The 14,439-nt window shown below is 36.4% G+C and overlaps 2 protein-coding genes across 3 annotated transcripts in view; both read right to left on the bottom strand.

Moving 5' to 3' along the window:
• Positions 1 to 2,480: 2,480 nt before the first annotated feature.
• LOC107662595 (uncharacterized) lies at positions 2,481 to 7,336 on the bottom strand. The gene is made up of 6 exons (XM_016452667.1): positions 7,239 to 7,336; positions 6,124 to 6,650; positions 5,822 to 5,979; positions 4,203 to 4,344; positions 3,972 to 4,040; positions 2,481 to 3,393 (listed from the first exon to the last, which is right to left on the bottom strand). Exons 2-6 carry the CDS (start codon positions 6,337 to 6,339, stop codon positions 3,271 to 3,273), a joined length of 708 nt encoding a protein of 235 aa, XP_016308153.1. The 5' UTR covers positions 6,340 to 6,650; positions 7,239 to 7,336; the 3' UTR covers positions 2,481 to 3,270.
• Positions 7,337 to 7,972: 636 nt separating this feature from the next.
• eprs1 (glutamyl-prolyl-tRNA synthetase 1) overlaps positions 7,973 to 14,439 on the bottom strand; it is a 21,158-nt gene continuing 14,691 nt past the window's right edge. For both annotated transcript variants that reach the window (XM_016452664.1, XM_016452665.1), the window contains 15 exons: positions 14,033 to 14,263; positions 13,688 to 13,939; positions 13,321 to 13,607; positions 12,984 to 13,035; positions 12,697 to 12,906; positions 12,114 to 12,186; positions 11,943 to 12,022; positions 11,756 to 11,857; positions 11,490 to 11,645; positions 9,999 to 10,196; positions 9,744 to 9,917; positions 9,487 to 9,647; positions 9,323 to 9,401; positions 9,168 to 9,232; positions 7,973 to 8,417 (listed from right to left, as the gene is read on the bottom strand). In XM_016452664.1, the coding sequence (XP_016308150.1) occupies positions 8,267 to 8,417; positions 9,168 to 9,232; positions 9,323 to 9,401; positions 9,487 to 9,647; positions 9,744 to 9,917; positions 9,999 to 10,196; positions 11,490 to 11,645; positions 11,756 to 11,857; positions 11,943 to 12,022; positions 12,114 to 12,186; positions 12,697 to 12,906; positions 12,984 to 13,035; positions 13,321 to 13,607; positions 13,688 to 13,939; positions 14,033 to 14,263 (2,271 nt within the window). In that variant the 3' untranslated portion in view covers positions 7,973 to 8,266. The remainder of the gene's footprint in view (positions 8,418 to 9,167; positions 9,233 to 9,322; positions 9,402 to 9,486; positions 9,648 to 9,743; positions 9,918 to 9,998; positions 10,197 to 11,489; positions 11,646 to 11,755; positions 11,858 to 11,942; positions 12,023 to 12,113; positions 12,187 to 12,696; positions 12,907 to 12,983; positions 13,036 to 13,320; positions 13,608 to 13,687; positions 13,940 to 14,032; positions 14,264 to 14,439) is intronic.

The following is a 14,439-nucleotide window of genomic DNA, read 5'->3' as shown; positions in this document are numbered from 1 at the left end:
AGCCTGTACAACATTTAAATGTTTTGCATTTGAATAGGAATGGTTTCTGTTATACTTGTTTATTAAAATGAATCTTACAAACATTTGGAAAGCATTACAGGAACCCTGTTTTCTAAATGCATGTTAGTTATTGTGCTAATGTTTACTTTTTTTTTTTTTTTTTTGCTCTTGTAATTTTGAATCGAAATGTCATAACCTTCTAGTGAAATTACTTTCCTCTGGTGACATCTGGTGGATTTCTCCAATAATTCCAGCTGCATAAACCCCTCTTCTTTAGTACAGTTGACTGTAGCTCACATTCAGATCTGCCTCCATCCAATGAACAACCAGATCTATTAACCAATTCAAGAATGCATTTAAAAATGCACTTCTATACATAGTGACTTAAGATCACATTAGCGGAATTTTGGCAAAATTTCACTGGCGAAAAAGGTCCAATTGTCTGTTGTCAATAGTGTAGATGTACTGCATGAAGCTTATCTCACACAGAGGTCACTCAAATCATGCAGCTTTCTGTTGGTTGTTCTGTTGCAAAATCTGCATTGAGAAATGTTTCACCCCATACACAAAACTCTAGATTGCATGGATTCCTTTTGAAATGAGTGCATGATTTTGCATGCAAAAATTCACAGAACAACAGTAAATGTCCCTGATGCTTTACCTACAAGTGAAATGAAAACCTTTTTTTTTTTGGGCCAAAATCAAGTAGTGTAATTAACATAAAACAAGAAATGATATAACAGAAAAAGACCCTCATGATGTGTCAAGATCTCTTGAAATGTAAGGTACTTTGACCTTTTTATTGAAGTGTAAAATGTCATGTGGTGCAACTTGAATATATGTATTACTTAATGGAATTAATGCATGATATTTCTTAATAAATAGATAAATTTATTGGAATAAAAAAATATACATTTTTTTGGAAATAATGAAAATAGGGAAAACATTTTTAGAGATTCATTTGAAAGTACAGAACTTTTTTTTTTTTAAATCAAATGAAACTGTCATAACACAAACAGAACTTTATGAAAACAAGAAACATTTAAAACTATTTTTTTTTTCATTTTTTTTTCAGGAGTACTATTTGTTCTATATTTTATATCTTAGCAAAGTCTATGTGTGAAATCAGGAGACGTTTTTGAGTTTGGTGTGAAATTGATGCAAGAAGCCATAGAAACGTATAGAGGAAATGGTTAGAGGTTAAGCAAGGTGCTGATGTGCAAACAAAGGATGTCTTTCTGCTTGCAGTTGACAGTCTAGACATGCACATATTGTGTGTATGCATTAACACATGTAGTTACATATTAAAACAGATGTGCTTGATAAAGGCTTTTTTTCTCATTTAAAGGGTAAGTTCACTGATTTTAAACCAGCTTTGTATCGTTACATTGTCAGTACACATAAATGAACAATGTGTTATCTTTCGCATTTTTGTACCTCTACTCACAGATAGTCTGATCAAGCCCAGGGCATTATGGGTGTTGAAGTTTTCTCTAGTGATGTAACACTGATTTAAAACAAAACTAAATAACCTTATTATTTGAATTTTGTGTAGTTGGAAGATAGTTTTATCCAACGCATTTTACAGTGCATTTGCAATATATTTGATCTGTTATTTATGTTCCCTGAGAACTAAAACCACGACCATGCCATTTGTTAGCAACATGCTCTACAGGTATGTATAACTCTACTTAAAAAGTAACATCTTCTGGTATTACAACTGTAAAACAAACAACATATGATCACCATCTTGATAAAGGAAGGGGGAGTAAATGTGGTTATGCCACATCTAATCAGCGCTTCATGTTCTATAAGCAAATCATAGCAAAATATTTCCCAAAATAATACTTTACAAAATCTGTATGAAGAGCCCTGTACTAAAAAAATAAGCTCATGCTTATTACAGATGAAAAAGTAAAGTATGAACATAATCAGTTCTCTCTGAAAAGGTCTTGAAGCTTCAAATGTTTTGTTGTGGTGAAGACTTCGAGCATGAGAACGGATGCTCAAATCTGTGTTTGTAACTTGAACTTTCCATGACCTTAAACTGTGAACGTCCCATTTGCTACGTTGTAATAAAATGTGGAGTAGTTCTGTTTTTAGTTTGAATGCGAGCACACAGAATGACAGGAAGTTTGACAGAATCAACTTTTGTTCACATAACCCAAGACTGACACATAAAGCTATTTGTACCAACCGTTACATTTTTAAGTCAAGCTGAAGGTGTCTAACAGCAAACTAGATCAGGCAAAAGGCTTAAACGGATAAAATGTTGATATAATTAAATGACCTTGATATAAAATGAACCCTGAAATTAGCTTAAAGTTCTAAGATCACTTTACACTTCTATTAAAAATTGTGATAGACATAAATAAATAAATAGTTCAATCTGTTTATTACTGATCTTATTATTATTATTGTAATTGGATTTACCCTAGAAACCATAAGGGGCAAACAAATAAAGGTATGCTGTTGAAGAGCTTTGTACTTCTCTTTTTATTACATTTTGAATTCCCTTTTTCAGTCCTTTTTGAAAGAAAAAAAAAAAAGACCAAACTGCTCTAAAGTGCAGGACACAAACTTTTAGAGCTGTATATTCATATATTCTTGTTTAAATATTTCCAACATAAATATACCACATACATTCAAAGATTTCAGATGTCAGTTCACAATAAAAATAATGTAGCTTTAAGAACAGTAAGCCATGAGCTTAGGCAGCAGCAGCAGACAGTGGAATACATAAATAACTACATGGCGGCATTAACTTCCTGTACTTGAGGTTTACAGTGGTTTTGTTCTGCTTATGTTAAAAGCCTCCGTTTTATGTTAGATCAGTGGCAAAGTGTGTACATCAAGTAAGTTAGGAATTCCATCCTGAGCTAGTGTGCATACTAGTACTTTTGTCAAGTATGCTTTGTAACAGGCTTGGATTTATTTGTGAAAGTGCTTGGAAAACCTTGCCTGTGCTTGTTTCCATACACATGAATGAATGCAGGCAGTAGGCAGCTTGTACTTTGTTTAAAGGGACCCAAAAATGAAAATTCGGTTATCATTTTGGGTACTTCCAAACCTGCATGGTTTTGAAGAATGCACTAGTAGCTAATTTCAATTACATCCATTGCATTTACAATGGGCTTGGAATAAATGATGAAAAAAATTTCATTTTTGGATAAAACTTTTCCTTGCAGGTTCGTTTTTCTGAAGTAGTGTGTGTCAGTGCAACTGTAAGTGTGTGTGTGTGTGTGTGTGTGTGTGTACATGTGATGTTGATTATTGCAGAGAATCTTTCTTGTTCTGGTAGGGCAGCAGGTTCATGTTGTACTGGCTGAGCCACTGGCGTGAGATCTGATAAAAGAATCCTGGTGCATTCTGACACTGTGATGATGGCATCAGCTGACAAAGAAAAAGAAAAAAAGCTTTAGAGTTCAGTGAACCCACTTATTTTTATTTATATTTAATTCATTTCCTATGAATCAGTGATTCTCAAATATTTACTCATTCTCATGTCATTCAAAACCTGTATGACTTTCTGTATGACAAACCAGGTTTGCTACAAAATAAATAAAACAATACTGAGACATTTCTCAAAATACCTTCTTTTATATTCCATATTAGAAAAAAAAGTAATTAAGGGTTGGAAATACATGGGGCTAAGTAAATAATGAGAGTTTTCAATTTGGGGTGAACTATCCCTTTAAGGAGTGTATAAATCCTCCTTGGTCTATATCCTGCTGTACATCTTAAAAGTAAAACCTTAAAAATACAAATTAAATGTCACTGAAGTGGACAACAGAAACACTTCACCACAAATTAATATTACAAGTTCATTCACTGTTATGAGTTTGTTCATTAGTCGATTACATGAATAAATAAAAAAGTAGTAAAACAAATATATATACATACATGCATACATACATACATACATACATACACACACACACACACACACACACACACACACACACAAACACCTTGGTTTGAATAAGTGGTCCAGGAGGGTCTTCCAGATCTTCTAGTTCAAGATCTAAAAGTGTAGTGGTCTAAAAAACAAAACAAAAACAAGTTTCTTAATTTTAATAGAACCACAAAAGTAGAACATATATCAGCACACCTGTGACCCCAACAAGCCATATGAGGTGACAATGTCTGTAGCTCAAAAGGTGTGCCAATGTGCCAAATTGTAATACTCAGTCTGTACTCACCTGTGAGTCAGCGCTTGCGTCAGGCTGTCTGAGCTGGAGGGTTTTGAGCAGTCCTTTATGGGAGTGTAGTTTGGGTTTGGGACCTGACAGTCTGAGAATTTTGGACCCAGACTGTAGATGACACCAGAAATTTGCAGCTTCACTAATGGGAAAGAGAGAGAAGGAGAGAAACTTTTGACAATGATGGACACTCCATTGACACTCCATCAATTAAAACGGAATTGTGCACAGTTTTTGAATAATAAACCACAACATTTTAATGTGCAAATTTGTTTGAGCACATTGCAATCAGGGAAAATATTGACACATACTGGAGATTTCAGTCTTTCCCTGCCCTGTTCAGAGTCAATGATGAATAGGAGTTACTAAGCTAAAGAAAAAGGGAAAATGTGAATGTTTTTTATTTTTATTATTAGTTATTTTAAATGTCTATTTTTTATTCATTTTTATTTCTTAGTTTCTTGTTATTAGTTATTTTTATGTTTTATTTCAGTTATTGTTAACTCTGCTAATCAATTAAAAATATATATTTTTCCTACAACTTAAAGGGTTAGTTCACCCAAAAATGAAAATTCTGTCATTAATTACTCACCCTCGTGTTGTTCCAAACCCGTAAGACCTTCGTTCATCTTCGGAACACAATTTAAGATATTTTTGATCAAATCTGAGGGCTCTCTGACCCTCCCATAGACAGCAAGGTAACTACCATGTTCAAGGTCCAGAAAAGTACCAAGATGATCGACAAAGTAGTCCGTGTGACATCAGTGGTTCAACTGTAAAGTTACGAAGCTACGAGAATACTGTAGAATAGCGTGTGGCGGCGCTGACCCAGATCCGGCGTAATGACGTCATCACGCCGGATCTGGGTCAGTGCCGGCGCCGCCACACACACGCGTCATGATACTGTCGTAAACGCGCATCCACAAGTGCCACAGTAGAGACGAAAATGTGGAATAAATTCATTATTTTTGTTTTCTTTGCGCAAAACAGTATTCTCGTAGCTTCGTAACTTTACAGTTGAACCACTGATGTCACACGGACTACTTTGTCGATCATCTTGGTACTTTTCTGGACCTTGAACATGGTAGTTACCTTGCTGTCTATGGGAGGGTCAGAGAGCCCTCAGATTTGATCAAAAATATCTTAAATTGTGTTCCGAAGATGAACGAAGGTCTTACGGGTTTGGAACAACACGAGGGTGAGTAATTAATGACAGAATTTTCATTTTTGGGTGAACTAACCCTTTAAATACATCACCTTGAGTGTAAACATCTGTATGAATACTACTACTACTACTACTAAAAAATAACAATTAATAATTATTATTAAAAAAAAAGGTTTTATAATGCATTAACAAAACTAATTGACCTGGTTTTTTCTTTCTTTCTTTTTTTTTCTTTCTAAGAAATAATTATAATAATAATAATTCATTAGGGCAATTGTATGTATGAATTGTATTCATAATTGATTTTATGAAAAAAAAAAAAAAAGATTTACTAAGATGGCTGATCAATGAACCAGCTACTCCAGTAAGAATTTGGTTGACTATATGCAATGCATCTCACCACAACCAGGTTCATTATTTCATTATGAACAGTAGAAAAGCCATAGACTAATACCTTGATATTGCTGCAGAATGAGAGGGCTTGTCTAATATGCTCTGCTGTAGCAGTGACAATGTAGGGATTTCCATCATGACAGGATCTTTCTCTGCCCCCTCAACTTGAAAGCAGTCATTAAAAATAAACCAGGGATTTCCCTTATCGCCATTTTCAGTCTGTGAAACAACAGCATTACATTAAATTAAATTAAAACAGCATTAGACATAACAGTTCGAAAGTAGGTCACTTTTAGAGCAGTAAATGAATTTAGTAATGCAACCACAAGACAAAAACCAAATATGCAAAACAACATAACATACGTTTTCAGGAAACTCAAAAGTTCCTGCTTCTGCCACAGGTAGGGTTGATGATTCCTCTTTTCTGGTTTTGTCCTGGACTGCACCCCAGTCTGAAAACCCATTGCCATCTTGCTGGGGTTCTGTCCAGTCCGCAGAACTGAACGTGGACCAATCGTCAAACCCTTCACAACTTTGAAAACCATCTTCACCATAACGGTCCAACATACACTCCCCCATTACACACAGTAACGTAATCCAATTACACCCGAGAGTCTACTACTGTCCTGTCTACTGTGCATCTATTGGTTCTATCAAGCTATAGCAGGATCAGCAGGGTTACCGTGTCTATATCCCTATTAACCTAAATTCTGTTGTTGTCGTCGTCTTTGTAGCTACACTTTTGGCAGTTAGCAGTTTGTTCTCTGGTGTCCCACAGGAGGCAGGGAATTTCCATTGTGTTTCATAAGCAGGTTACATGACATATGCTTCCTTCCAAAGACATTTCCTCTGTTGCTTTACTTCAATTACCAGGAAGAGGACAGAGGAATCTGAAGAGAGGGAGAAACATTTCCCTGGTGTAAAATAGTTTATTTTACATAAACATTATATTTTATTTAGACTTTAACCCCTATAGAAAATGGCATATGAGATATTTGTACCTTGTAGTTACAGACAGGAAGGAAGGAAGGAATTGAAAAACAAGTAGACGAAAAGAAAACAATAAAGTAAAAAAACTATTTAGATATGCAATTTGTAGTTTGAATTTATATTCCTTGTCATCTACACCTGCTAAAAAGACCTTTTATATATTTTCTAACATTCCAATTTTACATAACCATCATTTTATTCATAACAATCTTTTATATCAGTAATAATATTCAGTAAAATTGTTAAAAATGTGTAAGATCATACATTACAAAAAGTTGTCTCTTGACACAAACATATAGGCCTTTTTTTTAACAAACAGGTATCGCAAATCTAAAGAAATGTACGTTGCTTTGCCTTTTCAACAATGTAGAGGTCATATTAACAGAAACCTGGATGTAAATATACCTTTTCACTTCATACATACTCTGGCCCGCAATAAACGTCGTGTTTAGACTTGTAAGCCAATAAAACGACAATATCCCACTTACCGTCATAAACAGACAGGTGCGATGAAACGCTGTTAACCTAAAACTGTTTTTCCACGTATTGCTTCCGCAGTTTTCTGTCGAAAAGCTGACGTGCCACGAGTGGGCGGAGCTAGCGGTAAGCGGCTGTGCGCACCTGTGCGTTTGACAACACGCCCAGCACGTGTCTAGAAGGTTACCGTCATAGTGCGAGACTCTCGCGAGATTCACAGCGACTTGAGTCTCACAGAAACAGAATGAACCATTAAGCACAAATTTCATTCATAAATGCACGTTAAATCGAAACTTTGTTTACTGAAGTACAACTGCAGTATTTATATTAGATACTCTTAATACAGGAAAGCTATGACTTTAGAAGTTTGAGCTTAGTACCATTTTTCAGATTTGTATATTATTACTTCCTAGTACTTTTTATTTTGTTACTTTCTTTTCTCTTATTTTCTTGTTCACTTTTTGTTTTACTTTTTGTATGCATAATTGTATGATCAATATTTGCAGTTGAGCTAAAGTGCATGTATAATGTTAATTTATAGTTTATTCAGTTAAAAAAAAAAAAAAAAAAATTACACAGTAATTTTATATATTGTGTGTCAATTATGTTGGTGTAATATAAATCTAGTAAAATCCCTTGGTGTATAGAGTATGTTAGATAATAATAATTAAAAAAAACACCTTAATCTCTGATCCCCATGTACACAAATACAAAAAGATACAAAAGTCGTGACAAGCACAAAAAATTATAGAAATTAAGAATCCCTTTATTACAGATAATGTTTAGTTCATTACAATTGTCAGACAGTTATTTAGGACAAAAATGCACAAACGTTAAGTATGGCCCGCATAGAACATCTAATGTCAGCCTAAAGCTCTCTATGTGTCAGCTAGTAAGCCCGTGACCAGAAAAATAGAGGGGATTCCTCTAAAATATAGTAAATTTTGCGTGGTTGGAGGAGATGACAGATGTCTTAGAGTTATTCCGCAAGTGCATTTGACAAGAAGAAGAGTCATTATTTTAGGGGTGGAAAACGGTCTCAGTAACTGCGACCAAACAGCGTGTAGAACTGCGCAGGCTCTTTGCCGCTGACGCACATCTGACCGGCCTGCAGTTTCTTCAAGGGCTCGAAGGGGATACACAGACTCTTGGCTCCCATTGAAGGTGCACCAGGCTCCAGGTCTTGATCCCTGAGGACACAAAAAAAGAACAGTGTTAATGGTAATCTCATCTAGTTAATCCTAGGGATATCTGTGTGAGTGTATTTTTGATATCTTCACAGCATTTAATATTATTGTTTCGATTGTTACGTATTCATTTTTTTTCTGTTCAGATATCGTGAGGTCAATGACCATTTTTATTCCATTAACAGCGATACTTTTTACACTAAGTGATAAAAAAAATAAAACACTAACAGTGCACAGAAAAAAGGATATAGTGCCAACTCAGAGCAAAAATTTGTCTAATTAGTTTTGCCTTTAGTAATGACAATATTAGTGCTTTAAAAGAAAATACAATATTTAATCATTTAAAATAAAATGTATTTATAAAAATTAGTGCTGTCAAACGATTAATCGCATCCAAAATAAGTTTTTGTTTACATAATGTGTGTGTACTGTGTATATTATATATGCATGCATGTATATTTAAGAAAAATGTTTTGTTTGTATATAATATATATATATATATACAGTGGCATATATATATATATATTTTTTTTTAAACCTTGTCGCTACAATACCATGCTTAACATTTTTTCCCCCTCACACAAGTTTAATTGGCTCAATATACATAGGAAGAGATCCCCATAGCAGGGATCTTCAAATTTGGGGGTCCTTTGGCATTGAAATATTTTTTAATATTTCAATGCCAAGGTAATGGAATACTGGCTATCTAGGAATATCAACCCAAAAGCATGGAGAAATGGACTAGTCTCTTACTTGGCTGTTGTCTTTTTAATCCAGTCCTCACACTCAATGCCTCCACAGAAGGGAATCTGCACAATCTGGGAGAATTTATATGAATTAGGCAAATTTCTGGTTTTGATGGGGAAAAAAAGTAACCAAAGAGCTCTGGATCCACATTGTTTACTTACTCTTCCCTGGTCCAGATCTTTCTGGAATTGCTCCATTGTATCAGCCACAACCATGTGTTTGTGCAAATCATCAGAGGCCCTGTGACAAGTTAAAAAATCATAAGTCATCCTGCATTTGATGGAAATGTCAGAACTCTAATGTGGTAGAAAGCAGGTGCTTGTACCGTTTAAAGAGGTTGTTTTGGATCTCTTCCAGAAGGTTTAGGATTTTCTTCTCAGCATAAGCCTCTGGCACAGTGAGCTTTTCTCCCGTGTCTCTTCTTACTGCTACAAACCGGCCCTGTTGTAAGTCCTTTGGCCCAACCTCCAACCTTATGGGCACACCCTGCATTCACACAACGCAAAGAAAGAAAAATGAAGTCAAGACATAAAGCCTTCGTGCATTAGTGTGTGATTATGCTGTGAGAGAGGACCTCCATACCTTCAGCTCCCAATGATTGAACTTCCAGCCAGGTGAGTAGTTATCACGCAGGTCTGTCTTGACTCTGATGTCGGCCTTCTGTAGTCTAGAAAGATATTTGGAGCACTGGGCCAACAGAAACTCCTTCTCTGCTTCTGGGAGAGTGGCTGTGATGCCACAAGGAATGATGACGACCTGCGAATCACAGTGTAAGTTTGGATACAATGCTACGATCCACTATAAACAAAAAGAAGAAATGATGGATCTCCAGCGCACCTGTAGACATGCTACTCTGGGTGGCAGCACCAGGCCCATGTTGTCTCCATGAACCATCGTCAGGACTCCGATGGTCCGCGTGGTGATGCCCCATGAGTTCTGGTAGGCTAGCTGCTTCTCACCTGGTTTCTTAGGGTCCTCAAAGACGATCTCAAACATCTTGGAGAAGTTCTGGCCCAGGTGATGAGATGTGGCACCCTGTGAGAGTGATTGGATTGTTTCAGATCTTACTGCTGTACTTTGATGGTGCTACAATACTTCAATGACTTATCCTGCAGGTACATTTTTAAATTTTCTGATTGTTTAGGGTGCTGTGGGTGGGTTCCAGGACATTGCTGTTGTGTTCTGATCTTTAGCATGTTTCACATCCCAAGACCTAAATATCTGTAATAGCAATAGTGAATCCTGTCTTAGCAAGAAAGAAAAAAAAAATTCTAACAAGTAATGATAAAATGATTGATACAATAAAAAAAAAAGTTAACATTTGTACAGTCACATACATAATCACTATGAATTCTTTTTCAGTCACTTTGGATAAAAAAAGTCTGTTAAATGAATAAAAGTAAGAGGTATATCTGACTCAGATATAAGTTCCACCGAGCTTCTTTTTCATTGTTTTTTCTACGTATGCTAGATGGACGACTTTGACCATTGCATTTGGGTCTCACGTGGTTTGCAGCGCCTCACATATATAAGTCTTTTTAAAGGGGTCATATGATGCGATTTCAATTTGCACACCACGCTTTTCAGAACGATGAGCTTTGTAAAAATCGACGCGTTTCAGAAAGGCGGGGCATAGAGGAGAAACAATAATGTACAGTATGTGGAAAATAATGTGTTTTTTGAACCTTAAACCGCATAAACACATTTCATTACACCAAATACACAAAATAATGATATTTTTAGCAACATCATATGACCCCTTTAATATACTGTATCCAGCTAAAAGAAGTCCGGCTCGAGACACATGCTCTAGGTATTGGCCTTTGAAATTCCAAAAAAAACAAAACAAATTCTTGTATGATGTGCAACTTATGTAAACAGTATGTTCTGTCTTAAGGGTTTAGTAAATAGATGGGAATATTTTTTATTATTTACTATTCATATTTTTAAACTAATTTGAAAAATGCTTGACTATACAACACAGTTTTAAATTATTATACATTTTATTATTATTTTAAACAGTACTTTTATACTTACATTTTTATTTTATTGGTAAACATTCAGGACATCAATAGCCAAAATGTATAAATAATGCTAAATGCATTAAAATAAATGAATAATTCATATTTGAATACATGTAAAAATGGCAGCTACATTTAGTTATAATATCAAATTGGAAGGTTTATGGCAATTCCCAGCTCTACTCTATTTCTTATTTTGAAGTGTACTCGTATAATTAAATTTAATTCAATTTTCAAAGCAGTTAAACAGACCAAACAAAGACTGTAAAATAAGACTATCTGGATGTTTTGCAAACCAAAGACTAACCTGAATAGCTCTGCCGCTTGCTGAGATGTAAGCCTCCACAGTGGTGGTGTAGTCTCCTCCTGCAAACTTCTCCTTCTCTGTTTTCTTGCCCTTGACCACAGGGATGGCCATCAGCTCCTGGTACACCCGAGCATACAGGTCCAGAATCTGCAGAACCTGCGCACATGACAGATAAGAGCGGGAGGGTCAGAAACATGGTACAAATTACTTCTGGATCTGCATGGAAATAGTAAGTTGTGAGTGAGGTGTGATAGATCACATCTAACCTCCTCTGCAGCTTCCTCTTTAGTGGCAAACGCTGTGTGTCCCTCCTGCCAAAGGAACTCTCTGGTCCTCAGGAAGGGCTGGGGGTGTTTGAACTCCCAACGCTAAGAAAAGCAAAAAGCAGAATGAAGACATGGGCCCTTAATTTAGATGTGTTTGCAAAAGTGTGCTACTGAGGCTAAAACTGACCACGACGTTGCACCACTGGTTGAGTTTGATTGGCAGGTCTCTGTGTGACTGAACCCACTTGGCATAGGCAGGATACATCACTGCATCAATGAATGAAGAAATTGAATTCATTAAATAGATAATAAAAAGATGATAATCCAGGCCATTTAAGATACAGCTGCAGTTGCTCACCTGTCTCACTAGTGGGACGCACAGCGATGGGCTCCGCCAGCTCTGTCTTTCCTGATCTTGTCACCCAAGCAACCTAAATACATTTTTCTCTGAGTTGTAGTTCTCTTTTCCACACATTGATAATTCCAAATATTACATTATATGATCCACCATAATGATCTCATTTCAATTATCCACTATAAAAAGTACGCATTTAATCAAATTATGCAAAAATAATAATATTGTGAAATAGTTAAAAACATTTTTTACATGTTTTAAAATGTAATTTATTCCTGTGATAAAGCTGAATATTCAAAAGCCATTACTCCAGTCTTTAGAATCACAAGATCCTTCAGAAATCATTCTAATATGCTGATTTAGTATTCAAGCAAAATATTTTTTTTTTTTATCAATGCTGAAAACAGTTGTGCAGCTTCATTTTTGTGAAAATGTGATACATTTACATTATAAATGTCTTCGCTGTAATTTTTAATCAATTTATTGCTGAATAATATTAAGTATATAAATATGTATCAAAAGTATCTCTAGCCTAGTGGCCTAGTGTTGCTCATATCCTTTCATTCCTTTATTTCCATCTCCTCACCTCTGGAGCAAAATCTGCAATGTGGGTCTTCTCTTTCTCCAGGGCAGCCTGAGAGACAAACATGGGGAAGTAGCAGTTCTCCACACCCAGCTTCTTGATCTCCCGGTCAAAGAATTCTTTGATAGCCTCCCAGATAGAGTAAGACCAGGGCCTCAACACGTAACAGCCACTGACGTCGTAATACTCGATCATCTCAGCCTTGGTGATCACCTGAAAACAGCAAAAATGATGATTTTTACACAGCTGAAAAACAAAAACATTTACAAAATCATGTGAACAAAGTGTACCTGCGAGTACCACTCAGCCAGGTTTTCCTCTTTCTTTGCCTCCAGTCCCAGCCTACATTTGAATAACACAGTAAGTGTATAAATGTACTGTCCCTGCTTGCAAACACCACATTTCCTTAATGCAAAACTGAAATGTTCATAAACACAGCTTACAGTCTGAAAAAGATATTCAGACACAACAGAGTGCATTTGGGGTTTAGTCTTGGAGGACAAAACCAGTTGTGGCAGTACTAAAACAACTGCAAAACTTTCTCAAGTCTCCATTCAAAGAGTTATCAACATCTTGTGGAACCACAAAGGGCATTTGACAGCTCAGTGCTGCGATTTTGCCACTCACCGTGTCTGTTTCTTTGGCCCCTGGCCATTTCCTGCTCCACTTGCTCCAGAGTCTTGAACTTGTTGAGGTTTCTCTCCTCCTTTCTGTTGCTTGTGTCCTCCTCCTCCTCCTCCTCCTCCTCCTCCCTGCTTCTCAGACTTGTTCTCTCGCTCCTTGCGGCTCTTGTCTTCTCCTCCTGTGTTCCCTGAGGATCCTGGAGTGGTCACAGGCTTGTACTCCTCACCAGTGAGGGCTTTATACTGACCCTTCAGTTCAAGCAGAGTCTTCACTGCTTTATCAACTTGCTCCTAAATACAGATTAAAATCACATGAGCACAAAAATAAGGCCAGATTAATAATTAAATATTGCAAACAAATGCAAACCAACCTTAGGAGCTTTCTCTGCTTTAAGCCGTCTCCCTTGCTCCCCCTGCTGGGCTATGTCTGCAAACAGTGCTTGAGCCTGAGGGGAGGAGCTGGATTGAGGCTGGGAGGAGCTAAATTGGGGTGGGGCAGGGCTAGATTGTACAGGGGCGTGGCCTGAAGATGGAGGCACACCTGCTTTGTATTCCTGTCCAGTTTGCTGCTTGTACTCGGCTTTAAGACTGAGCAACTCCTTCACAGCAGCATCTATCTGATCCTGTAAAAATATAAGCAATTGTTGAATACTATTTACAATCATTTTAAAATCAGATACTTCAAAATTCAGAGCAAAACTGAAATAAGTCAAAACCTTGGGTGCCTTTTCTGTTTTCAATTTCCTCACAAGTTCTCCCTGTTGAGAGATGCGATCATAAATAGCCTTAGGAGAGCTGTCAGAGGAGCCAGACACTGCATCAGGCTGAACTGGAGTCAATGGAGATGCACCAGCAGGGGGAACTCTGGGTTTGTAGTCCTGCCCTATCACCTGCTTATATTCTTCCTTCAGAGCCAAAAGCTGCTTCACTGCAGCATCAATCTGGTCCTGGGGAGAAAAAAAATTATGCTTCTTTATTTAGAAGTAAATTGCAAATTACACACCATGATTTCTGAAATCACCATAGCAATAAAGAAATTAAATACAATAATAGTAGTAGTAGTAGTAGTAATAATAATAATAATAATAATAATTTGTTTAAAATACATTATGCATTATATAAA

Source organism: Sinocyclocheilus anshuiensis, unplaced genomic scaffold (assembly GCF_001515605.1).
Source record: "Sinocyclocheilus anshuiensis isolate Anshui unplaced genomic scaffold, SAMN03320099.WGS_v1.1 scaffold715, whole genome shotgun sequence".
Taxonomy (NCBI): Eukaryota; Metazoa; Chordata; class Actinopteri; order Cypriniformes; family Cyprinidae; genus Sinocyclocheilus; species Sinocyclocheilus anshuiensis.
This window is presented reverse-complemented; position numbering and strand designations above follow the sequence as displayed.

What these genes read in the sequence shown, in the direction of transcription:
- LOC107662595 (XM_016452667.1), bottom strand. Translation starts at nt 6,339, where the DNA reads ATGGGGGAGTGTATGTTGGACCGTTATGGTGAAGATGGTTTTCAAAGT. An exon ending in CTTTTGAGTTTCCTGAAAAC is followed by an intron (nt 5,980 to 6,123) that starts GTATGTTATGTT and finishes GTTGTTTCACAG; the next exon opens with ACTGAAAATGGCGATAAGGG. An exon ending in ACGCAAGCGCTGACTCACAG is followed by an intron (nt 4,041 to 4,202) that starts GTGAGTACAGAC and finishes TTTGTTTTTTAG; the next exon opens with ACCACTACACTTTTAGATCT.